Below are 27,806 nucleotides of genomic sequence, written 5' to 3' on the forward strand. Positions count from 1 at the left end.
ATCATTGTGTGTATGTACATACAGAGGCAGTTCTCCCCACTCTCTCTCCACCTTCATTTCACCTACCAAAGATGACCTTGAATGAAAGATGTTGGCTTTGAACATCAGTTCCTTCCCTAACAAAAACCTCTTCCTCACCTAAAAACTTGAACAGTAGAACCTCACCAGCTTGCTCTGATGACTGGAAGACCAAGTAGGTCGGCATAACACAAGTCAAGGATACTATATCAAAATCAAGCTCATGTTCATATACCTTCCCCCTAGCACCCGAGGCAAGATGGGTTAACACTGAATTACTGGGAGTATAGCTTTACTTAGTAAAATTGTAATGCCTGTGGTAGACACTTACTGGAAATCAGATGTCAGCATGAGCTCTTTTCACTTATTTCCCAATTCATTTAACAATTAGGTGGTGCTTGCTCTGAAAAGCAAACTCATGTCCAAGGCTTATGATAGGACTGTTGCATTAAAGTGCCGGAATGGCACTTCTAGTCTCTATTCTGAGTGCAGACTGCTCAGATATGCATATTCAAGAACTAAACAAAACTTGTGCTCTATTTAAAAATAAATAAATAAAAAGAGATGAGTAATATGCAAGTGTCTCTATTTGCCTGATTTTGGTAATTCCTTTGGAAAAGACTTGGGACCTTGTCCCTTTATAGAACACTTCTTATAAATTAGCCATATCTGCCAATTACTAGATTGCTTTATTTAATGAGACACTGATATGTGGTAGCCTTTAAAGGGTGTGTGTGTTGGAAATGTGACATCCAGCATCAAATGTGTAACGCTGGCCTTTTGAGTACAACTGAGAGAACAAACTACAATTATGGTTGGGCTGTGTGTAAAGAATTGTGGGTAACATATCCCTCTCTGTAGAGATAAAGAGCTAGAAGTTTCAGGAGTCCAAATTTTAGTTCCAGTGACAACTATTTTACTGTAAATGAATTGAATAAGACTTGATATCCAAAGTGCATGTGTTCAAAGGAGATATCAGAAAAGCAAAAGTAACTTTTCTTTTGCTCTGTCTCTAATCTTTCAGAGCCTATGAATACAGTTTGGGTTTCTGAGGCTGAAATAAAACACAGAAAGCTTACATATAACAATTTAACAAGTACTGCCATGCTCTTGTACATTGTTGCTCCTTGAGAACATGGGTAGAAAGTATTCAGTTTGTAACTTTCATTTCAGAAAGTCCACAGTAATGTCAAGCATAGACTGTTGTCATCCTTTGCACCAAGGGTCCTAAATGTAAGGATTCTTTTTCCTTGTTTCAGGGTTTATAGTGCCGTTATGCACTCAGACTCCTGTGAATTTTCCTGAGTTTTGGAGGACTGCTTTGCTTTTTGAATCAGAAAGTTACAAAATACAGTAAAGAATGGCACTTGTGGATAAACACAAAGTCAAACGACAGCGATTGGACAGAATTTGTGAAGGTAAGACTGAGCATAATCCAATATTTCTAATGAAATCGCATAGATTCTTCAAAAGAAAGTAGAATTGCTGAACTATGGTTAGCATTGGTGTTTGTAAGTGAAACACCTGTTCCTGTTTTGAAAGTGACCTGCAAATGATAGGACTTTGGCTTACTGGTCATCTCTTTTGCATTGCTTAGTAATTTATAGTGGAATGGCACTCTTATCTGTAGTCTAGATGTTGCCATATCAAGAGGTTGGCTCTCCTTTGTATTTACATTGCTTTACAGTGACTGCTTTGTTAAAAGTGCTGTCCTGTGAGCCCATGTGGAAGTTAATGATCTAAATCCCAAATGGAAATGAGTAGGGGGTAGCTCTTCCCAGCGTTCCCTCACTAAGTCACACCAGTGCTGGTGCCCCAGACTATGTGAGAGAGATTACTGGATGCAAAACAACTACCTCTCTTGTCCACACACTCATGGCAATGCCACGCTATCTAGCTTAGCATTTTGAACGCATTTTGAGCAATGTCAGTTATGATAGGCACTCTGAAACCAGTTTATGGTTTAAATGGCAATTTAAACAACCGAGATTTTCTGGAGACACACTTACTCCTACATTCCTCAGGCTACAATAAATTCAGCTCTTCAGCAACGTTGACATTTTCTATATGTGTTAACTGTATTTGTTGTTGAAATGTAACTGAATGTATTGGACAGAATATTAGACAAACAGTTTTTCCTTCATTAGCAAATGTGTGATGCCAAGACAAATTTGTTTGTAGATCCATTCTGTATTCATAGCATGTGTTTGGGTGCATTAGCCCAGGTAGGTTTTTCCTTTACTTTGCTGCATTTTGTTCAGTGTCACAACAGAATGACAGCCAGTAGTTAATGTATCTCTGCTGCAGCTTCAGATGGCGTAAACTACTTTTATTTACTTAGAAGAAAAGTCAAGTGGTGCCAGACAACCTTAGACTTTCCAATGTGCTCGCTGATACTTCTCTGATGAGAGCTGGCGGCCATCTCATAAAAATTTTACAAGCTGTAGCAAAAAAGGAACAAAGTGTCATTTAAGCAGCTGTAGCTTAAATCTTGTCAGCTGAGTGATTACCTATGTTTAAAGGGAGAATCTGTCCGGGTAGATGGTTTCAACTTTTATGGACAATGGCTTGTAGGGGCACACTTAAAAGTATTATGTTAAATGCTCCCAGGTAAAAATGTGCTCTTGGATGTGGGCACACAACTCCCACTGAAGTTTTATGATTCCAAGAAACACATTTTATAACAATTTTCAGCAGAACATATAAGACCCCTCAGGTTGCACAACTGAAGGCAAAACTGAGTTCCTACATGTTTTGCTCTAATGGTTATGGACTGTGTTTTTCTTGATACAGCAGTAATTAAATACAACTCCTTTGCTATCATTTTAAGCTTGCCATGAATTATTTAACCATTAATTGAGTGGGGTGATCCTAGTGATCTCCTTGGATATACAACCCGTACATGAAACACACGTTGATACTGATATCTCTCAGGAAGCGGTATTATTCATCAGATAGGGCTGCATTTCAAGCTCAATGCAGAGAGCACGAAATTGAAAAATGAGTTCTTCATTTAATCATGTAATATAGAAAAATGTAAACGCCATTCCACCTGTCAGTTTAATTAACCCAATCAAAACTGGGTTAATCTGCCTTAACTCTGCCCCAGAGCATATTGCCTTTGTAATGCGGGGAGCTGTCGGGGGGGGGGGGGGGGGGGGAGGAAGGAAGGTGTTGACAGTGGCCAGAATATATGGCAGCAAAGAGTTACATATCTATCCATTTGAATGCCATAAACACTCAGGTGTAGTGTTCTATCTTATCTTAGAAAAATGACTTTGAACCTGACTTAAAAGACTTATATTGGCAGAGTTGGGATTTTCAAAAGCAGCCTTTCCAGTTTGATGTTTACTATCAGATCTGGTTGCTGAGTGAACAAGAAACTCAAAAGGATCATAGGACAAACCTGCTAACAGAACATTAGATGTGATTGAAGTTTAGATTATTTTCCTCTGAACAACTGATTTGAGCTTTTTGTTCTTTCTTGGCTAAAATCTTTTTTTAATCTGTAAAATAACTTTTGAAAAAAGCACATTTGCCATTCACTAACTTCATTTGTGATTTGAATTAAGTTGATGGGATTTACTGTTGTAGAGCTGCAGCATGTCATGTTGTGTGTGACTCCCAAAATGTTTATAGGTAACAGGTTAGGATTGACTGTAATTACCATTGTAGAAATAATCCTGAAAAATAATTTTCCAGAGTCTTAGGCTAGATCTACACTTAAAACATTTTGGCAGCATAGCTGCAGCTGTGCCGCGGTAGTGCCTCAGTGTAGACATGCACTACAGTGACCAGAGGACTTCTCCAGCGTCTGTAGTTAATCCACCTCCCCGAGAGGCGGTAGCTAGGTCAACAGAAGTAGTCCTGTCTACACCAGGGGTTAGGTTGGCTTAACTGCATCTCTCAGGGGAGTGAACTTTTCACATCCCCTGCCCAACTCAGTCAATCTAACTTTTCTGTGGAGACTAGCCCGTAGGGTTGTAGGATTTATCATACACCACATTGGCTTTGCTGAAGGCTATTTTTTTGTGGAAAGATCTTATTGTGGGCAGGTTGGACTGGGGGGTAATAAATCCCTGACCACTGGCCATTCCAGCTGCTATGAAAGCATAAATTGAAAAAGCAGGCATTTTACTTTGCCTGGTTTTGTCTTGGTGTCTTTGAATATTATATGGAATTATTGGTGTAGGGGAGGCTACAATAGCAGACAAATAAAGGAAGTGGGGCAGCTTCCACAGGAGACATTTAGAGAGACTAACACCAGAATATCCCATAGCTCAGTAGTTTGAGCATGCTCCTCAGATGTGGGAGACCAGTATTCAAATCTCTTCTCCACCTGGGTTTCCCACATCCTAGATGAGTGATCTAACCACTGGGCTAAAGGTTATAGGGAAGTTGCCACTGGCACCACCACCATCACCACCTCTATCGGTCACTTTGTGAATCTAGCCCTGTTGAAAAAATCCATTCTGGTCAGAGAAAACGTGGAAGCTCATCGGAACAACTTCCTAGAGTTACAAGCAGTGCAGAAAGTGGTTCTCTCTACTTTAGTCTTACCTGCCCTGATGGATTTGGTTGCCATTCATGTGAAAAGCAACACTAGGACTTCCAGACTGGAGCAAGAAAATACAAGTTAAAATTCCTGAATGAAAAAAGGGGAAATTCTCTTGCTCCTGGGTCAGGAAGCTTTTTGTTTGTTTACAGTAGTGTCCATTGTCTGATAGCAAGACCTCATTAAAGACAACTTCTGCTCTGAGGAGCTCACAACATAAGGCATTTAATTATTCAGATCTGCATTGGGACTAATAAACAGCCTGTAGGTCAACTAAATAGATGGTTTTTGTTTGTTTACTGTTAAGAAATAAATTCCTGTTTATGTCAGGAAATTTTTATCACAAATGGTCATTCAAAGAGAAACAATGCATTAGAGATTATATCAAGTATTGATACATTTGCCAATACTGGCTAAAAATTACTCATTTAGAATAAATAGGGAAGCAGTCTATTAATAGATTTGAGTTGGCTTTTGTTTCTTGAGTATAATTCATTGTAGAGAGGTTTTTTCTCCCTCCCCTATAAAACTATATTTGTTTTGTTTTTGCCTCTCAAAAGACATAAAACCATCAGACTTTTTAGGAAGTAGCTTACCAAGTTTCACCTTGGGGAAAGAGAGAGAAATTAATGGAGGCAAATAAAAAGTTTTGCAGATTCTCAGCTGTTAAACTTAGTCTATGTTGATTTACACCAACTGAGATTCTGGCAAACTCCCCTTAACATTTTGCTTAATGATTGGTTCCTCCTGATTTGCTGACCTGTTCCAGTATAACCATCTGAAGTTCACTGGTCTATACATTACATTACTTTCTAACTCACTCACATTTTTCACAAAGGCCTTTCCTTGAAGCTTATTACTCCTTGTGTTGTTGGTATCCATAATGATGAACGTAGATTCCAGTAGTGCTGTGAAATATCTGTGTGGTGAAAAGGCATCGTGGACATTAACAAGGTGTCCAGATTCTTGGGGGATCCCTGCAATCAGTGTATGTAGGGTCCAATGAAGTTTGTGGGTCTTCAGATACAACAAAAAAAAGTTGACATAAATCCTGTGCAGGGAGTTCACGTGGATGAACAAAGTTCACGGCAACCACAGTGGGTTCATAAATGTAGGTTAAGCTAAGTCCTCTCACCATGTTGAGTCAAACTTTCCCATAGGTATAAATGAACATTTCTTGGCTTGTGAATAAGCTATTGTGCATGTTCCAAATGAGACAGATGTGCAGTCATTTTTACAGCATTAAGGAATGTGGTGGTGTTGGTTCTTGTTCAAGCCTCTATGTGTATTTTATGCACCTTTGCTTACTTGTGTTACATCACCCAAGTTGTGGCACGGGGGAAAACTGCATGACAAAATTTAGAATGTGAGTTACACATGAAACAAGCTGTACAAATAACTAAAAAAACAAACAAAAAAATCTTGTTGGTTTTCTTTGGTAAAGTGTAAGACAAATTAATTGAGCCCTAAGAGTATAGATAGGAATACTGGTGCAACTTGCATGAATTCCATGTGCAGCTTTTTTTGTATTGGTTATCTAACTCAGCCTGCTATTGAAAGTAGAACAACTTTGCCCATGGTGCTTTTGTTAGCTGCCCATAACTCAAAATAAAGATCTCTGTCTTCTGTCTTTACTTCTTAACCCACACCTGTTGTAGCTTTATATTTGTCTAATCTGCAATTTAGCCTTGTTGTTACTCCATTTCCCCCAGTCTAAAAATCAAGACTCCATGTAACAACTGTTATGGCTTCATTAGCACCTTTGGGTAGCCATTATCGTTAACTACTTCTATACCATAGGCTTCATTTTCAGCTTTGATAATTTTTCCATTTATTCAGTTTATATATTAATAAGATAACATAGCAACTATGATTTTTCCACCTCTGTACTTCAGACTATGCAACCTGTAGTGTAGTCAGCAACCTATTCTATCAACTATCAATAAGTGGACTCATCTGAGGTGTACTATGTTAATTTTTCAGCTTCATGTCAGCCATAGGCATATGTGCTTGAAAATGATCTATTCTCAATGGCCGCTCTGAACGATATATATCCTTACTCATCACTAACACCTTGAATGTGATCACCCTGAATTTTGGAGAAGTTTGAATCTGGATTCAGAGTTTCAGGCTTGAGCCCATCTCTACAAAATGTACCTGGTATTTTGAAAGCAGTTGGACATCTGGTCACACTAGAGTAAAGTTGCAGGGAAACACATTATATAGCTTTCTTTTACAAGTATATTTTTCAGTACCCATGAACACAGGTAATATATGTAAGTGCTACAACAGTAATTTCTAGCACTGAGTATGAACTCTTGTTGCATTACACTTGAGTGGGGTTGCTTGTTAGTTTCCCACTGACACTTCAGTATAGACCGCTAGCTTAACAGTATTAATTTAATTAAGTTTTTTTTAAGTCTCCAATATATCCTGTTCTTAGCTTAAAAAGAAAACTATCTATCTGTAGCTCACATGCCAAAACCTGCCCGATTTATGTGTGCATGAGACCAAAATTTCCATTGGTGTAGCGATTTGACTTCAGTAGAGTTATACTATGGATGAATTTGGCCCCCTATGTTAAAGTTAACTCCAAGAAGTTTAAAGAAGTATCCCATATAGCATGAAAACATTGGTTTCATCCAGTGCTTGGAAGACAGTTTTCTCACAAGAAGCAGCTTCTGACAGGGCTAGGTCCATTCCAGCAGTACAGATGGAGATGTATTTCCAGTGTCTTAGTAATTCCTCCTTGGCAATTACATTCCTCGAAACACTTTTATTAATTGACCAGATATCCTGGTTGTATTTTTTTTCCCAGTGATCTCCCCCAAAGATTTATAGTCTTTAAAACAGGACTCCAAAGTGTCCTGTTTATGTACAGCAGCACACTTTCACTTCTCCAGCAGGAGGTGCTGCTGAGACTTCTGGGAGGCCATTCTCTCTAGTCTCTGCTGGGAAGGAGGAGAGCAGAGAAGTGATAAAATGAAACTAAAAGTGGACAAATGCACCGTTAGCCACAAGTGCAATGATAGTCATGAGATGTAGTTTAAGGAGCCTCATTTGTTGAAAGTGTTTATTCCCCTGAGAAGAACAAATAGTCAGTAGATTTATTATTCTCATGCATGGGGTGATGGAGACTCAGTGTAACTTCCTCTCTCTCTTCTGCCCTCAGTTTGGCGTGGTCCTGCCCATGTATTAAGCTGTCACCCCTTCTTCCTCTTTCATGACCCCAAGTGACATGTGTCCTGTTGTTTTATTTTGAGAATCTGGTCACATTACACTCCTGTTGCTCCCTCTGGACGTCCAAGAAGCATGTATCTGTTTTCCAGTAGGCAAAAGGATATTGTAATATGGATATCTTCCTTAAGGTCAGACTCGATGCTCTGATGGTACCTTCTGACGTTAAAATCTATTAATCTAAAACACGGGTTCTCAAACTGTGGGTCGGGACTCCAAAGTGGGTTGCAACCCCATTTTAATGGAGTTGCCAGGGCTGGTGTTAGACTTGCTGGGGCCCAGGGCTGAAACCAAAGCCAGAGCCCCATTGCCCGGGGCTGAAACTGAAGCCTGAGCCCCACTGCCTGGGGCCGAAACCCCAGGGCTTCAGTCCTGAGCAGAGGGGCTAAGGTTACGTGCCCCCCCACCCAGGGCAGAAGCCCTGGGGCAGCTTTGCCCACTCTTCCCCCCCTTCTACCACCACCCCTCCCAGGGTAGCAGGGCTTGGCCTTCAGTCCCCCCTCCTGGTGTCGTGTAGTAATTTTTGTTGTCAGAAGGGGGCCATGCTGCAATGAAGTTTGAGACCCGCTGATCTAAAACATCTATTAATAAATAATTTATATTTGCAAGTATATTTCTCCCAATATTCTTTTACCTGTGAAGAATTCCAAAACTTGGGAAACGGGTCCTGTAGCTCTTGAGTATCACCATAAAAAAAAAAAGTCTCCTGAGATTCCACCTTTTAATCTGGTCAGGAATCCAGTAATACGTCCTTCATTATTATTATTATTATTATTTATTTATTTGGCGGCCCAGGCATGCATGGCAGAGGTCAGAATTCTAAAACATATTCATTTAAGATTCTAGTTTGTGGGACAGATATAATTCCAAGCCTTTTCATTACAGATGATATTTAAATACTACTCCCAAATTCTTTTAATATCATGATGAATTTTGACCTCAGGGTCTAATACCCAGTTTTGGATACAAGATGCTTGATGTGATTTCCAAAGGATTTTTAAAGACCATTCCCAGATTAGATCCTTGTGAATATTTGAGGGACATGCCCAATGAACCATGCATGCCAGATTACTATTCAGCATCCGGATTGATTAATTTTTTTGTAGTTCCTGAAAGTATATGCGTTTTTGGCGTAGGAGTAAAAAAAAAAAAAAAAAATGTTAACCCTTAGCTGGTGCAAGAGTTGCACAATATTTTTCTGTTAATTGTTTTGTAAGCAATATTTTAAATATTTGAATGCAAAAATTTTGCTTGGTTGAAGCCTGGTTGTAAATCTTATTTCAAGATTTCAAGGTAGTGTTTACAGCTAGGTTTTTAGTTTTCATGTCTCTGAGTGCATTCTAGATTCTCATGTTCCTGTTAATCGGAATTCCATCTTTATCTTCAACAGTAAATCCTCATTCTTTGCCAGATCTTACAAGCCCATGCTAAATCGAAACCTGCTTCATAGATAATGGGTCTCTGCTGCACTTTTCTAAACTTGGCATAAAACTTGGAGGCTTTAATCCTAGAACTTGTTATTCAAAGGCAGCTTTAGGTGGATTTTTCCAGTTCCGTGAAGTACTGCATTGAACATCTTCCTAGGAAGTTACTGCAGCCCAATACTGGAGTAATTATTCTGTGTATGCATGAAGTGCAGGCAAAGTGGGGCTATCTTCCAAAAAAACGATATATGCTGGTTTTCCCGGTGGGACTCCCAGTCACCAAAGGGCTTTATTCCCCTGGTGGATTGCTGCTTCTTGCAAAATCTATTGCCTGTTTAAATCTCTTCCTAGCTGATGGTCATGTCTGTAAAATACTTGACATCTTAGGAAAAGCCATCTCGCATTTTAGGGTCTCTATAGTAGTCCTGTTCGGTATTCTAGGAATCTTCCAAATATTCCCAACAGGGATATTCAGAACCAGTTTTTGTCAGCCCCTCTTGAATAGTGAGAAGATCCTGCGTGTCAGAATGCTGCTCTGTCTTTGCACTACAGCAGCTCAGTATATACATACAGCTGTTATGGCTTCTGGCAGAGGTATTTACCCTGAAAGCCAGGTTGAGTGGCCAGGAGCCATAGGTTCCCATTTGCAATAAGAAGCTTTGGAAGTTTCTATGATCTGCAAATATTTACTACAGAACTGAGCAGCATAAATTAATGCTTTTCATGGTACTCAGCCCTATGAAATAATAGAAGGTTGGAATAGGTGCAGTGAGAGTGTCTAGAAACACCCATTAGAGAGATTGTTGTTTCTTTGTTCAGCATCTCTAGTGTCCTGTGTACGCAGCCTGCCACAGAGCACTTATTGGCTAATTGAAGGTATAATCACACCAGGCAAAAATAAAGGAAGGAAGTTGGGTGGCAAGAAGTCAAGGTTGGGGTTGCCAACCTCCAGGATTGCCCGGGAGTCTCCAGGAATTAAAGATTAATCTTTAATTAAAGATTATGTCGTGATAAAACCTCTAGGAATATGTCCAACCAAAATTGGCAACCCTATCAAGGATTACAATAATAAAGTTGTGGATTACTTACATTTATTAGCTGCATGTCTTCGTGGGTTCCACAGTACAAAAAAAGTAAATAGTATGATTTTTTTAAAGTGATCTGCAGATACAGGGTCTGCTATAATGGGATGAGAAAAATAATGTGCAGAGAACACTTCCAAACACTTTTCAACCACAGATGCAGGTAATGCAGATGCACACCATTGCAGGTGGATCTGATACGCTTTAGAAATCGACTGCTATCTTTGTATAGTACCACAGAGATATCTGGGTTTTTGTGGGTTATTAGCAAATTATTGTTGCTCAGAATGGCATTAGTCACTTAGAACTAGTTTTCTGCAGTAACTGCCTTTGTTTTTTGGCATGTACTTTGGTTTGGTTTGCTTTGGTTTCTCCTACATATGTTCAGACCACACATTCCTTTTTCTTTTTTTGGAATATGCTTTTCATGTGCATGGGGCCATTTTTGTGTAGTAAACTGGAATGGCAGCATAACTAAGTTGAAGATTTTAGCTTGTGTATAGCATTTAGAGGCAGGATTTTTTTAAAGTGAGTTCCTACAGTTTTCAGTGCACAAGCCATGGGAATATGTGATCCAGAGTTTTCAATAAATGTATATCCCAATTTCAGGGAGGTTGAGTTGCAAATATACATAAGCTTTTGTTTTTTGCTTCTAAAGTGACCAGAATCTAGAGTTACATGGGGCTGCGACTGCTTAGTGTTCAGCTAATCTTGAGAGTTTTTGTTGTAATGCACCAACTTGGTATTTGGGTTTTCTTTGGAGTGTTTTGTTGAACTTCTTAAGCATCCACACTTTTGGTTTGGAAATTCGTAAAAGCACGTGGCACAACTCCAAGAGCTGAGTGCTTTCAGATGCTGTTCTTATTCCTTTGATTATTGAAAATGATTCCTGTACAATCCTGCTAATTTTCTCTTTGTACTTATCTAATTTAGAGAGAAGCTGCTATAAAGCCTATCTGTGCTGTGTGCTTTGTTGCCACTGTGTGAGAGCTTTTTGCAAAGCCAAATTTCAGCAAATACAATGACTTCCTAGGGATTATCACGCACACTCCCACCCACCCACCTCTAGATTTTTATTTAAACTATGTTCTTTATGTGGTATTTACAGTGCATGTCATTCCCTTTTCCCCTTTTGTATCCACTATAGACCAGAAAATGTTTAACTCCACCTCATCAATGCCTCTTGAGGAGGTGCAAACAGAGGAAGCAATAAAGGGCTACCTAAGCTTCAGCAATCATTATGCACAATGATGCATTTTCAGTAGAAGGGCAGACATTCAGAGGGCTATAATATTACTCTTACTCTGCGTCTTATCCAGGGAACTCAAAACATGTTAAGAACATTAATGAATTAATATCTTCACAACATCAGAGTGAAGTAGGTACGTATTATGATACCCCACTTTATAAATGGGTAATCTGAGATCAGAGAAGTTAAGTAAAGTTAACCAAGGTGTCACAGTGAGTCAATGGCAGAGCCAGGAATAGAACCCAGGAGTCCTGATATGTAATCCCTGCCCTAACCACTATGCACATTCCCTTTCAAGGGGCTTTCCACTTACACTGATAGCATGGGTGGCGGGTATAATAGGCATGGGGAGGCTCCGCCTCCCCCAGCACTGCCACGGCCACTGGACCACCTCTCCCTCCCCCAGTTGTGGGGTTCGGCGGTGAAGTTTTTGTTTTATTATGCCCCATGCAGGTTCCGGGGCAGCTGAGGGGGCAAATACCACCACCTCAGTTGCCCCAAACCTGCATGGGGCATATCAAAAGCGTCTTAACAGATGCTTTTCCCCTGCGCGGGTTGGGTCCGGGGAGGGAGGCATGGCGCAGCTTTGACCAGCCCGGGGCTCCTCCAGCCAAGATGGGGAGTGCTCAGGGCTTCAGCCAGGCCGGGACTCTTGTGGCCCGGGAGGGAGGGCACTGTGGGGGGGGGGGGGGGACTTGTGGCTCCAGCCGTGGGGGGAGGGTGGGGAAGAGGGTCTCGGGGCTCTGGCCATGGGAGGTGGCACGGGAGAAGGCGCGGAGCCAGGGGCTAGCCACCCCAAAGAGGGGCTTCACCTGCTGCCCATGACTGATAGGAATTCTACATACACATTGAGGCAACAGTAGACTCTCTAGCATTTGCAGATTTAATAGTCTGTTTTCTAAAGTAAGTAAGAGAATATAATCCAGGCTTTCTTCTCTCCCAGATACAAAACTGAATTTTCTAGCACTGTGTAGAGCTAGACATTTACCATTCTCAGACCCCATTGACTTACACAAATTTGATCTTCACCCCTTCAATTTTAGATGAGGGGATTTTAGATGACAGAGTCACCCATCACATTAAAAAAAAAAGTCTATTTTTGCAGTTGCCGTATCATAGCAGAACACATGCCGATTATGTCACTGTTGAATTGAAAACCATTGTTTTAAACTCTAATTGTGCATTTTTTTCACGGGTTCACAAAGACAAAAGCATTTCATAGCATGGTAATTATTTTGCTTTTGTTCCATGTTGCAATATTCCTAATATATCTGTAAAATTCAAAGATAAGGTACAATAAAATGGGCTGCATGTAAAACACATTCCTCAGTCTCACCCTTGCATTAGGAATGTCAATATTTGTGAATTGCTCTTTTCCAGGTACTCTGTTATATCAGATTAGTTATGTTGGATCAGTACGTTGCTCCATAAAGTCCTCTGTTGGTGACTGTTGCAGGGATCTTATTTTATAAATAGCTACAGAACTAGGAACTGTTTTTAAGAGTGCAAAAAGAAAAACAAAAGAGCTCTCTGCCTCTATCAGTATTTCATTTAAAATATTTCTTACTCATTTCCTGGTGCAGTGGGGAATTTAACTTTTTTGTTTTTTTCCCCCCATCATATTTCATGCTGGCTGTCACGGTCACATCTGTGCTCTCATTTGTGTTCATTGAGCAAATACTCTGTGTCCACCTTAACAGAGAAGGTAGAGAGAGGGCAGAGCAGACATGGTTGGGCTAAGCAGAGGGTTTTCAGGGAGATGATAGTTTAGACTGAAAGGCTGCTGGAATTCCTACTCAGCAGCTGTTAAAGTAAATATAATAGAAATACACTCTCTAGTGAGGACACAAGAATTTCTTTAACTTAGTGTTGTGGAAAAGTTGGTGACTTTTCACTAAAGCCCTGATCCTGTACAAACACACACGTGCTTAACTTCAAGCACTTGTGGAGATCCATTGAAGTCAATGGGACTGTTCATGTGTTTAAATTCAATCGTATGCAGAAGTGTTGCCAGGATCAGGGCCTAAAATGTTAGTTTGCTGGCTCCTATAAAGCAGGAACACAGACATTATTACTGAGCACTCCACCACACTTTTGACTTTCACAGCATTTCTTTATCTAAAGAGAAGAATAGATGCAGTTGCTGGATGATAATTTTTAGAGCCTGGACTGACGCTTTCAGTAATGGGGAAATATGGTCTTCTGACTAGGACATGGGACAGGGAGTCATGGGACCTAGGTTTTCTTCTGGGGTTCTTCTTCAGTTTGTGTGTGAACTTGAGCAAGTCTCTACACATTTGCAACTAGATTTTGGTATCTAATATTTTGGGTTCCCAACTTGAGACCCTAGGGTCTGGGGGGCATTTTAAGAGGTACTGAACAGCCCAAGGTCCCCACTGATTTCAACTGCAGTTGTCTTTCTCAGCACCTCTGAAAATGAGGCACCTAAAATTAATGAACACTAGAAAATATGGGCCTTAACGTCTCTGTGACTTAGTTTTTTCAGCTGTGTGTTGAGGATAATACCACCAATCTTGGTGTTGTGACTTAATTCATTAATGATTTCCTTTTAAATCACTGGCTGAAAGATGCTCTTGAACTGTAGAATATCAATACTATTTTATTGTATAAAATTATATAATTTTCCCTAGCTCTCTTCTGCTTCAGAACTTTGGTAATAGAGAAAATAACAGTATTAAAAACAACCAAGCAACTTGGATTTTAATGTATCTAGTTTGGAATATATTTTACCCTTTTAAGAAAAAGGTTGTAATCAAATATTTTTGTAGGCCAAGATGTTCGCCGTTATTCATCAGCTACAAACTTGTCTTTCCATTTTGACTCACACAGGAAGAAATTTTCCAGTGTGCCTTAATTCTGTTAGTTAATTCAATATGATGCTAATCAGATATTGTCCAAAAATGCATAAATAATCTTGTGGGGGCATATCCAGAATATTTTTAAAGACTTGAATTCTTTGTGGGGGAGGATGTTTGAAGAGGATTTTGTACTATTTACTGCAATAAAGAAATTTAGGGATTACTAAGAGATCCTGTCAGTATTTGGGTCAGAAATATAGCCCAGAGGTATTAGTATGATAGGCAAGTAAAGCATTAGACTGTATTAGTGACTTAGCTATCATAATAGCACAATACTTCATCATGTGATGGCTAGTGCATCAAACATTTATTGTGGATTAGCCATAAAAATGCACAAGCTGTTCCCCCCCCCCCCCCGAACTCCCTAAAAAGGTGACTATTACTCCTTTTAGTAATTCAGACCTGAAATTTGCATATTTGTAGTGCCGACATTTTTACTGTAGCAGAGAAAGAAACAGATTCATTTCCATTTAAATTTTTTTAAACAGAAGTATTGCAGTGTAGGTGATGGTTGGTAAACAAAATATAATATTTGCTCTACTCTTGCAAAAACAACGACTGTTTGAGCATTTGCAGGATGTGACAGTTGATCTGTATTTTAGAGAATTATTTTAATATCTCTCCCAAAAATGGTAACCTTGTATGGAAAATTTTTGTATGTTTCTAAATAACAATTTTCTTTGGTGTGATTCCATCTAAATCCCTTTGCCTACTTTCAGCTTAAAAAGCCTAAGCCATATGACTATTGAAATGCTGCAAGATACAAAAATTGAGTTTTGTCTGATGTCTGAGTGTTTTTCCATCTCATAAACATATAGTTAAAGGAAACCAGGAGATAATAGACAAAAGTCTACTACTCCCTTTTTTTGCTTTGTAATACCAGGTTTAAGATCCTTTGATCCTCCCTTCCTTTACTGTGACCTCTTCTAGGGTCTTAAAATTATAAATTCCAGATTACACCTCCGCAATTTTCTTTCCTGGGATGATGAAAGGATTTGAGTATTATGATGATAATGTAAAGAATCCTTTTGGAGCTAATTTGAAACTGCAACAAAAAAACGTAATTTCCAAAGCAAATTACAATATTCGTAAAGTGTTCTACTGATACCTAAGAAATTTCTAGCCAGTGTCTTATATTCTTGAGTTTCTTGCATCAGCCTTTTTTTAGGCTTGTCTGCCTTCTTCCATTTAATTTGTCCTTAGCTGTGTGCTGTGGATTAGCATTTCATCAGGATGGATTAAGATTGAGCTGACACTGAAGCTTTCTTTTTTATTACTTATTTTTATATATATATATACATATATATGTATCATATATATGAATGTATATACAAATAAAATGTAAAAATAATTTTCAGAAGAGAAATTATATTGAGGTTGCTGGATCGGCTGGCGCAGAAGGTTTCATCGGGCTAAAGTGATGTCACATGGAACAAAGGCTTTAGGGGTTTTATTTAGCTCATAATCCTCACACACTGCTAGACCAGTTGTCCATGTGAGCAAACTGTCCCAAGCAGGAAGGGATAAACCATCTGGATTAAATGCAGCAACCCTTGTCTGTGACTGAACTATACAGAAAAGACCTTTCATTCTTCGGTTTTGGAGTGATACTGAGTTACAGTGGGTGTTGTGTGTTTTGTCTACTAAAGTTTCGAAGAATTAATAATTCAGGCAATACTTTGAAATATAAAACCACCACTTGGTTGTTTCTGAAGTCCCAGAAGAGCTCAGATACAGCTCGATCTGTTTTTGACGTGTGTAATAGAAGATTTAAAAAGAGAGGTTCCTTCTCTTCTTTATCTCAACAGAAGTCAATTGTTTCATTCCAATGCCAATTCCAAGTAAGCATACAAATATCGGCCGTTCTCAGAGCTGGGATGCTGCAGGATGGTATGAAGGCAACTGGGAGAATGAAAATGCATTTGAATATCAGAGACCAACAGGGAGGAGAAATTCGCTGACTTACGGTGGAGAAGGAGGTTGGTATGAGCAGCCAAACCATAGACCGCATGATATCATCTTGCAAGGAGGTGCTGAATTGAAGCAAGAGCCATACCCATATCAGGATCCAGTTTTTAACCAGGGTCCCTTACGGAAGGGTTCTGTTCCCGACTTCACTTACTACGACAGACAGGCTGCAATGTCTGGACGAAGCTCCTTGCCATCTCAGGATTATTACAGTGACCCATCTTTAGCTGCTAGATCACCTAAAGATCCACGCTACTATAGAGACCACATGATTAATAGATCATTACCGAATTATGGGATTCCCAGTAGCAGATTGGCTTGGGATCAGGTACAAGGACGGTCACCTGCCCAACACGAAGCCAGCCGTATGTATAGGGATCCCATGAGTAAAATGATCCAAGAGGGGCAGAGAATGCGAAACAGAGATCCTTCTCCTGCAAGGTATGGTGTTGAACAGCCCACCCCTAGATATGGAACAGAACCATCATCATTTCCCAACAGGCAGGTCTATAGTGATACAGCAGAGAGACCTATAGAGTCTGCAGCTGCTAGACAAACTACTCCAACGTGCTTGGTAGTTGATCCAAATTCTGCTACTGTTCCTGATGGGAGCATAGGTCCATCTGCCGTTGCTGTAAATCGTGGTTATGGACCCATCAGGGAAAATGTCAATGCAAAGATTCCTTATGATAGTTATGAATCTGCCATGACTCCTTCCCATTCTCAGATGCCCTCAGCTTTCCCAGGACAAGACATTAAAAGAAACTTTGATCCGGAGTTCCTAGCACTTCTGCGTTCAGAAGGCGTGTCCGAAAGCACATTCAGTGCTTTGCTGCAGCAAGGGTTTGATTCTCCGAGCCTGCTCGCGATGATGGAAGAGAATGATATAAAATCTGTAGCTCCAAATCTTGGACAGGCCAGGGTGCTTTTCCGCATTGCCCATAACTACAAAACAGAAATGCAGCTACAAAGGCATGATAGGAAGAACAGCACACTCCGTCCCAGGACCCGATCTAACAGCTTTAGTCATCGAAGTGAACTGCTGCAGAATGAATATGGCATGCACCCTGCCACGGGTCCTGGTGTAGACGGCACAACTATGCAGCAACCACCTCCTCCTTCTCTACAGCCAGTATCACCAAGAGTAGGAGAAATAAATCGTCGCCCATCCAGTGCCCCCACACAGCACCTTCTGGAAACTGCAACTTATTCTGCATCTGGGGCAACTCATCAAGGTGCTCATTTTCTAGCTAATTCTGGATACAACACTCCTTTACCATGCAACATGCACACTCGTCCAGTGTCTGCCTATTCCACTCCAACTGGATTACCAGGGACTACAGTGCAGACTAACCCACATGCAAGTCCCAAAACAGCATATCCAACCACTTACACAGTGCCCATGGAGCTGCTGAAGAGGGACCGAAATACGTCAATGTCCCCAATGCATAGCCCACACAACAGCCCTCAGCTTCTCCGAAAGCAAGGAGCCCAAATGGATTCCACCCTGGCTCTTGCTGGCCCAAGTTTTCACATGCAACATTCTCCTTATCAGAAACTGACCAGACGCACTGGACCACCAGTTATTGTCTCAACCATGGCGTCACCTGAACCAAGTAATTTTCTAAAAGTGTATTCATTAGTAGTGTGCTCTAGGAGAGTTATGTCTGTGTGTGTTTATCGTAAGATAAATTTGGGTCTAATCCAGTTAGATTTAGGGCTAAAATATTAGATACATCCCTATGCACAAAAAAGTGGGGCAAATAGGTTTACCCCAGAGCCACAAGTTATTGAGCGTTTCCAGTGCTGCCTTTCACAGTGCGATTAAATTCAGAGTATTTTATTTGATTAGCTAACTTCAGATAAAGTGACTGGTATATCAGATAATTGTTCTACTATGAATCTTGCTGTTCCTGTTGTTTGTACGGAACAGAAGATTAGATACTGCATTTTCTGAGCAATTAGGCTACAGGGTTAGTTGTAGATTTACTTCTTACAGTTGTTATCGGGCACAAATATGTTTCTCAGAGGAAATGGTTAGCATTGTTTTGCCTAAATTTATCAGATAGCTAATGGTGTTAGTTCCAGAATTGACTTACCTTTGGCAGTTACCATAGTCTTTTTTTAATTAATTTACTGTTTTATCAGGCACCTAAAATAAAACTCTTGATTTCCTATTAGGAGTACTTATAAGTGTGGCAATGTAACTATTAAGGAACTAGGTCGACACTTAATGTTAAAGTCAATGATTAACCGCTAGAATGATAAAAAGGAGCGGTTGCCCCTTTTTTCCTCCTCTTTTTGTCTTCAGAAATGTTCAGATCCCTTCCTTGTTTAGGGCTAAATGGTTCAAACAGACTTAGTGCTTCAATTTGGAAAATATAAATTGATACTTACTAGTCAAAGACAATAAAAAGTACCATAGGAAATGCATTTTGCAGTAAGAGGAAATTTAGAAGATCCCATTCATTTGTTACTTTGACTTTTCTGATAAATGTTAAAACCCCTTTAAAAAATTTTTTTTGTGTGCACAGTGATAGTGACTGTATGGGAGGGAATTATTTCTCTGCACAGCACAGCTGAACCACCATACAAACACATTGTGAACAATGTACTGTACAAGCGCACGCATAAAATGCCTTAATAAAAGTATACCATTTATAGGCATGGAAACTGTGCCAAGCTAGTGATGACATTCCATGGGAATCTAAATAAAGAACTATTTTGCAAGTGGAAATGATAAAGTTGTCAAAATTCAGACCTCCCGCCCCCTTTCCTGCAATCACAGATTTAAAAAGTTGATTCTTCCTCTTTTGTGACTATTGTATTTAATTTGTGTAATTTATAAATACAGATCATATTTAAATATTCATCAACATGATGTGTATTGACATGATTCAGGCACAAAGGAAGGACATCCAGACAGGCTTTTTGAATAAACCATTTCCAAAAGCCTGAAAAATGAAACTGACATAATACTGAAAACACAAATGTTAATTTAATTGCAGTGCATCTGATTCAGCTGATTACTTTGGTAACATTGGAGTGAAAGTACAAGGGACTGCCGGAGTGTATACGTTTTGAATGATTTTTCCCCATAGGATAAATTTAACATTCCTTCCATTATTCCTCATATTTAAATTGTGAATTATGCTCTTTAAAAGTCTATACTATTCTCTTCCTTTTAAAAAAAAATCCATGTATGACAAGAAGAAACCAACAATGTTTCTGAGATCCTGAGCCCTCTTCTTCACAAGTCAAACATTCTTTCTCTACAACCAACTCATTTGCATGAGGATGACATTTGTTGCTCCAGTAATTTCATCAGATAATGGCCAGCTTGCAAAGCGGATCTGAAAACATATTCCTTAATTATGTGTTGCTAAGCAACGAGAGGGTTTGGTCATAATCACAGAAAGATTATCTTCTCATTGAAGTGGCTGAAAGGTTTAGCTGAAGGAGGACCTGTAAAATTGTCTTCATTTATTTATTTTGCATTTTATTTTATTTTTTTCAAAATAGAACAGGAGAGGGCTTTCTCCCCCCCTTAAAATGTAATTTTAAACTAGAAGTCAAGGTAAGATGTGTGGTGTGACAGTTTCAAGGTGTCTTAACTGTGTTGCGGAATTAGACTTTGAGAAACACCATTTCTATGCAGCATTTGGTGTTTACTACAATCAGAGTTGAAGGTGAACTTCCAAAATAGTCCTATGAGCATATTTCCCAGCATTTTCATGATTGAGGAGGAGCCTGGATACCTGTTTTGTAATTTTTGTATTAAATTTCTGAAGCTTTACGTAATTGATTTATGAATATCTTGTATTTTTGTAGTTGGAACAGACAGTTCAAAACAAGTGAGTCTAGCTGCCCTGCCCAAATGAGTATTTCCAGTGATGGGGGCTGGGAGAAAAAGTGAGGAACCAAAGGCCCATCTCAAATATGCAACTGGAAAATCATTCAAACTCTTGGTTATATGTACAGGACTGGAAGGAAGTAATTAAAGAAGATGTCATGTATTGTCCATACCTGATGAAGCTGGAATGAAGGATAAGGCTCCCATATAGTGGTATAGGAAGCTATCATAGTGGATTGCAGATACCAGAGAGGATAGAGGTTTCATGAGAAGAAAGAAACTTGATTTTCCAAAAGGGCATAAGAGACAAACTAGGGCACAGAATGCCTCAGAATGCCTTAAATGAGAGGCCTTCCTGGAGTGTGGAAAGCCAGACAGGGTGACCGTAGTTACCTTGGGCAAATAGTTCTCTGTAGAGTTAGAGATTTGTCTTTGCTAACCAATATTCTCTTTAACATCTTAGAGCCCAGCTCTGCTTATATGCTGCCTAACACGTATTTGTGATTTTCTCTTTATTTTCTACTCTATGACAAATAAACTGTGCTTTTATTAACAATTGCTGGAATTGTGGGTTAAGGCTGTTAAGATGGGGGGTAATCCAGAGGGAGGGAAGCAGAATTCTGACCTTAAGGGGGGTAGGGTCAAAAGTGGGGTTCAGCATCTGGGTAAAGTCAGGTTAAGAGAATTGCAGTTCTGTTCCTTAAATTATGCCAGGATGAAACTGACATAGAGCATTATGGGCACTGAGAGATTTTACAGGTGGTAGTCCTGATTTCATACATACTGAATTTTGTCGGGCTGTCAAGCGATTAAAAAAATTAATCGTGCTGTTAAACAATAATAGAATACTATTTATTTAAATATTTTTGATGTTTTCTACATTTTCATATATATTGAGTTCAATTACAACACAGAATACAAAGTGTACAGTGCTCACTTTATATTTATTTTTATTACAAATATTTGCAATGTAAAAAGCAAAAGAAATGGTATTTTTCAGTTCACCTAATACAAGTACTGTAATGCAATCTCTTTATTGTGAAAGTGCAATTTACAAATGTAGAATTATGTACCAAAAAAACCCTGCATTCAAAAATAAACCAGTGTAAAACTTTAGAGCCTACAAGTCCAATCAGTCCTATTTCTTGTTCAGCTAATCGCTCAGACAAACAAGTTTGTTAACATTTGCAGATGATAATGCTCCCTCCTTCTTGTTTACAATGTCACCTGAAAGAAAGAACAGGTGTTTGCATGGCACTGTTGTAGCCGGCGTTGCAAGATATTTACATGCCAGATGCACTAAAGATTCATGTGTCCTTGGATGCTTCAACCACCATTCTGTCTGACATGTGTCCATGCAGATGGCTGGTTCTGCTCAATAACAATCAAAAGCAGTGCAGACCGACACAGGTTCATTTTCATCATCTGAGTCATACTCCACCAGCCGAAGGTTGATTTTCTTTTTTGGTGGTTTGGGTTCTGTAGTTTCTGCATCAGAGTGTTGCTCTTTTAAGACTGCTGAAAGCATGCTCCACAGCTCGTCCCTTCAGATTTTGGAAGGCACCTCAGATTCTTAAACCTTGGGTCAAGTGCTGTAGCTATCTTTAGAAATTTCACTTTGGTATCTTCTTTGCATTTTGTCAAATTGCAGTGAAAGTGTTCTTAAAACGAACAACATGTGCTGGGTCATCATCTGAGACTGCTATAACATGAAATATATGGCAGAATGTGAGTAAAACAGAGCAGAAGACAATTCTCCCCCAAGGAGTTCAGTCACAAATTTAATTAATGTATTTATTTTTTTAATGAGTGTCATCACCATGGAAGCATGTCCTCTGGAACGATGGCTGAAGCATGAAGAGGCATATGAATCTTTAGTACATCTGTCACATAAATACCTTGCGATACCAGCTACATCAGTGCCACATGAAAGCCTGTTCTCACTGTCAGGTGAAAATGTAATTAAGAAGTAGACAGCATTATCTCCCCTAAATTTAAACAAACTTGTTTCTCTTAGCATTTGGCTGAACAAGAAGTAGGACTGAGTGGACTTGTAGGCTCTAAAGTTTTACATTGTTTTGTTTTTGAGTGCAGTTATGTATCCAAAAAACTACATTTGTAAGTTGCACTTTCATGATTAAAGAGATTGCACTACAGTACTTGTATGAGATGAATTGAAAAATACTATCTTTGTTTATCATTTTTACAGTGCAAATATTTGTAATTAAAAATAATATAAAGTTAGCACTGTACACTTTGTATTCTGTGTTGTAGTTGAAACGGATATATTTGAAAATGTAGAAAACATCCAAAAATATTTAATAAACTTCAATTGGTATTCTATTGTTTAACAGTGAGATTAAAACTGTAATTAATAGCGATTAATTTTTTAATTGCAATTATTTTTTTGTTAATCGCGTGAGTTAATTGCGAATAATCGACAGCCCTAGTATATTGTAAATGTTTAAAAATTGATTTGTTCTTCACCGTATATAGTACAATATAGCTGACTAGTTTAGAAATAGTGTCCAGGTTTTGTTCAGTAAAATTTCTGTACGGACATTTAGCATGTAATCACAATGTGCATATGCAAGGCAGCTAGATTAACAATACACCCTGTAACAGCTCCAAAGGAAGCCTCTGTGTACCAATAAATCTTTTTTAATTTTCACATTGGCCTGACAGACCATAACAAGTCCTTTGATGCCATTATGAACTATACTGTTAATCCAGGTGAGATACATACTTGCTATCTCCGAGTGCCGGAAAATTAGTAATTCAGATTTCACTGACAAAACAGAGTATAGGGGTATGTAGACAAAATAATTTTATCCAAATTGGGAGTCCCCCCCTCCCCCCCATGCTGAAATGCGATCCACATTGTGAACAAATAGTTTGCAAAATTTTGATTTATAAATGCTTTACAACCGTAGATGCACAAAAAACTGTCTAGGACCATTGAATTGTTTATTTGACCTTACAATTTCAAATTGGACAAGCAAATGTAAAAACAAACTAACTAACAAAAAAAAAAAACACCACAGATAGTGCTTCAGTAAGCCTTGGAAGGATGAAGGAAGTAGTGAACAAATAGTTTGCAAAATTTTGATTTATAGATGCACAAAAAACTGTCTAGGACCATTGAATTGTTTATTTGACCTTACAATTTCAAATTGGATAAGCAAATGTAAAAACAAACTAACTAACAAAAACAAAAAAACAAAAAAACCACCACAGATAGTGCCTCAGTAAGCCTTGGAAGGATGAAGGAAGTAGTAGGCATGTGTGTTTCTCATTGGATATTTGCTATTTTCTGACAGTCACAGCGTTTATCTATAAAACATTAATCTGCAATATGACATGGATAGATGGCTGAAATGATGGTAGTTTCTACAATGGAATTTGAAAAGAATTTAAAAGGCAAACCTGGGGCCCAATCCAATGTTATTTATACTGCCCAAACTCTCTTTACCCCCAATCAGGCCAACACTTATGCATATGTGTAATTTTACTTGTGTGAGTCATCCCATTGGTGTCAATGGGACTATTCACGTAAGAAGGGTTATTCACGTAAGAAGATATGTTTGGGAAAGTTACCTTGATAACATTATTGACTGCTTTGGTCAATATACAGTGTTGCTTCATTGATTAAATAGAATGCCCCTTCAAAACATTTTTTTAAAAGGGTGAAATACACTTTATACAATGGTTTTATCAAAAGCAATAGAGAGGGCCAAATTCATCCCTGCTGCAACTCCATTGACATTAATGCAGTTACAGTAGAGATGAATTTGGGCCTGTTAGAGGAAAATGTGTTGTCAGACGCATAAGTGTTGTCAGCTTCAATTTATACCTCACTTTTACCCCATATACAGGGTTATATCATTGTTAGGACTTCCATATCCAGTACATTCTCCAACTCTATTAGCTGAAATGTTTTTAAAATATTTTTTTCATGTAGTAGTTTCCATAGTTACAGAATAAGCAAGCCTGTTTCTTTATATATGTTCAAGGTTTCTGATCATTACTGTATTAAACATTTTTTAAATGCATCTTCTCCGCTTCGCATAGCATGAAACTACAGACCAGCTTAATGAAAATGCTGTACTGCTGAACTGAGTTATAATTTTTAAACAGAGAGAGTCAAAGTCGGTATCAAGTTGTATCGTTAAAAAGTAGAAGGCCACAATCATTAAGTTGTTTATTTGCCATAAATGTTGCAGCAGCCATAGGACATATATCATTAAGCAATATACATAACAATTGGCAGACTAGCTTTAGTCTTTGTCACCTTAAAAACACCCTGACATTAACAGCATTCTGTTGGTTTTCTGTAAAGAAGGCTAATTTATCATCTCTTCTGTCTGCTGTGTGCTAATGTTTGTTAGGAAGAAATGGGATCTGCTCAGTTTTTATCCCATGCATTCTGTGTCCTAAGCAAAGTTTGTTTTAACTCTTTTGTACAGTAAGGGCAATATGGCTAAAACACATTCTGCAGTGATGGGCGCAGAGTGGACTATAGAAGAATCCTCAAAAGCTGGCTGATTTGGCCAGAGAGTCAATGGAGGCGGCAGAGCAGTGCACGCTCCCCTGTGTGCCGGCTCAGCTTTGTTTACTGGAGTGTGAGGGATCATGGCTTCAGACTTACCCACCCCTCCCTGCCCTGTTTGGGGAGTCCAGTATGCTTGCCAGTACTGGACTTTTCTGGGACTCTCATTCAGTGATTGAACTTACTTGGTTTGGTGCAGATGGAGTGGATTAACCAGGTGTGCTGGAACAATTTTTATAGTGGGGGTGCTGAGAGCCATTGAACCAAATGGTAAACCCTGTATATCAGGGATTGGCAACCTTTGGCACGCGGCTCACCAGGGTAAGCCCTCTGGTGGGCCAGGATGGTTTGTTTATCTGCCACGTCCGCAGGTTCGGCCGATCGTGGCTCCCACTGGCCGCGGTCCCCCATTCCAGGCCAATGGGGGCTGCAGGAAGTGGTGCGGGCCAAGGGATGTGCTGGCCGCCGCTTCCCGCTGCCCCCATTGGCCTGGAACGGTGAACCACAGCCAGTGGGAGCCGCGATCGGCCGAACCTGCGGACACAGCAGGTAAACAGACTGGCCAGTCAGAGTGTTTACCCTAGCGGGCCACATGCCAAAGGTTGCCAATCCCTGCTGTATATAATGGAAACCACTTAAAGCCAGGGAATGCTCCAGCATCCCTAAGTCCGGAACCTATGGGATTAACAATTCAGAAGGATCAGTGACCCTCCATGCATCTTTCTGACCTCCTCACTTTCCCTCTTCCCACTAATCCATCTCTCCTGGGATTTATTCTAACATTGCAAATTGCTGAGCAGCTTTAGACAGCCACCTACTTGATACTTTCCTGGATGTATAGATTGTCAGCCCTTTCTTTAGTGGTCCAGACTCTTACTGAAATCCCTGACTGTTCTGATCTGCAGGGATGGTTTCCTCAAAGAAAACGAGGACTAGAAGTGTCATCAACAATCATTTGTCTTGTTTTCTTCCTGTGCTAGGATACTTTGATTATTGTACAGTCTTAAATTAACATTAGAAAAAGTCCATTAGTTCACGCAAGTGTATGCATTTCATCTTCTGTGTGAAAGTAATTGTATAAAGGGGCATATCTATGTAAACAACAGATAGTGTCACAATATCCAGATATCCTATTGTGACACTTGAATAACTGGGAAAGTTTAGACAAAGTATTAGTTATCCCACCTGGTCAAGAATAGTGACTCATAAAAATGGTCATCTTTCTCACTCCCTGAAATCTTCTCATTCTCTAATGGATCAGAATGGGGAAGGTGGAGTCTTATTTTATGGGCTGAAACCTTTGGTTTAAGGCTCTTGAACATACATATTTTGTTTGTTTTTTGATCGTGGGTTTGATCCTGCTTGTACTGCAGTCAGTAGAAGGATTGAATCCAGAATCATTAGCAATATCACTGCATGTTTGTACTGCTAATCAGTATTTAGCAACGTATAACACCACCTCTTGTGTGTTATATTGGTACAGCAAATGAAGATGTTTTCTGTTCTTTGTCAAGTATCAGAGGGGTAGCCGCATCCGACGAAGTGGGTATTCACCCACGAAAGCTCATGCTCCAATACGTCTGTTAGTCTATAAGGTGCCACAGGACTCTTTTCTGTTCTTTGTGTTCATCCCCAAAATATGCATCACTGAGCAGTGATTCACACTGGTCAGAGGGCAATCATATGTGTACTCATCACACTGTCATTTGATTGGCAGACCATAAATTGATGGAATAACAAACACATATCCTTGAGTCTCAGCTATTCTGTGCCCATACTGCTATTTCAAACAACCTTGTGAGATTGGTCAACAAAGTGATACCTCTAATTTTTGTAGAAGCACCACTATGTGCCATGGGCAAACAGTTTGGAACCAGGTAGACTCTGAGTGAAATCCTGTCTCTATTGAAATCAATGGGAGTTTTGCCATTGACTTTGGTGGAGCCAGGATTCCACTCTGACTTTTGCAAAAGTTATCAGCCCCATATTGAATTTCTGATCATTTGATCTACAAAATCAATGGTTCTTTATGCAAGAGAAGCTGTAAATTTCAATCATTAAATGTTCATGCATTATTAAAAATAATAGGTTATATTTTTCAAATAGATAATGAGTAAGTTTTTCCTGTTTTCCCATTTTTAATGAGTACAATAAGTGTTTGCTATTTACTTGCTTTTAAATTGCACCAAACACTTCTAGAAATAGTTCCCAAATTTCTAAGTGTATTTCAGTATTTCATGAAGCAATAGGTTTTTTTCCTGCATGTTTATGAATTAGACTATTATCACTAGAACTACTTATTAACATTTCTAAAGTAGACACTTAAAGAGGAATGCACTTATTAATGGAAAGTTGTGTAATTTAGAATTTCTGAAACAAATGTATAACGAATAATGGGGAGCTTACACATGAAATGAATAACAGAAACAGTATTCACGTTTAAATATTGCTTGTTAACTCAGTTAAAGGAGCTTATTTGCAAACTCTATTTATGCTCTTTATGGATCTGAATCTAAATCCTGTTATGCCCTAAGCGACATCTGACAGCATGTGACGGATTCAGATGGGCCTGACTGTCAGACTCCTATTAGCCCCAGTGGCCATTGGATCAGATTCTGGGGAGTAAATGAGAGGAAAGTGGTGACGTTGCCATAAATGGCAATGTGGAACAAAACCCTGTTTTTTGTTTTTTGTTTTAAACTCTCACAGAATCTCATGGTGCTTTGGTACTAGTGTCCCAATCTGTGCTCTTCATGGGGTGAGGAATAGGACTTGAGGCAGGCATAATCACACTCATTCAGTAAATAAATCAATGTTTTTGTGCCTCTGAAGCAAATCAATTTCTAATGCTATTGACATATGTGGCCCTGATTCTGCAAATACTTTAGTACATGCATAACTTTACTCCCCACGAGTAGTCCTATTGACTTCAATGGGGCTACACACATGAATAAAGTTACACGTGATTAAATCATTGCGGCATTTGGCCCTT

General features: G+C 39.2%; 1 protein-coding gene across 25 annotated transcripts in view; it reads left to right on the forward strand.

Annotated features, from left to right (window-relative positions):
* CTBP2 (C-terminal binding protein 2) overlaps positions 1-27,806 on the forward strand; it is a 226,210-nt gene that overhangs the window by 124,143 nt on the left and 74,261 nt on the right. For 14 of the 25 annotated variants that reach the window (XR_010589516.1, XR_010589515.1, XR_010589518.1 and 11 more), the window contains one exon: positions 1,278-1,436. Coding sequence is in view for 15 of the 25 variants with exons in the window: in XM_065553549.1 (XP_065409621.1) it covers positions 1,379-1,436 (58 nt within the window). In the remaining 10 variants the exon portion in view is untranslated. Of the gene's footprint in view, positions 1-1,277; positions 1,437-16,252; positions 18,029-27,806 lie in introns of all 25 variants that reach the window. The other 11 variants (XR_010589509.1, XR_010589510.1, XR_010589513.1 and 8 more) reach the window with 1 other exon arrangement.

The sequence above is a fragment of the Chrysemys picta genome, chromosome 7, assembly GCF_011386835.1.
Source record: "Chrysemys picta bellii isolate R12L10 chromosome 7, ASM1138683v2, whole genome shotgun sequence".
Taxonomy (NCBI): domain Eukaryota; kingdom Metazoa; phylum Chordata; order Testudines; family Emydidae; genus Chrysemys; species Chrysemys picta.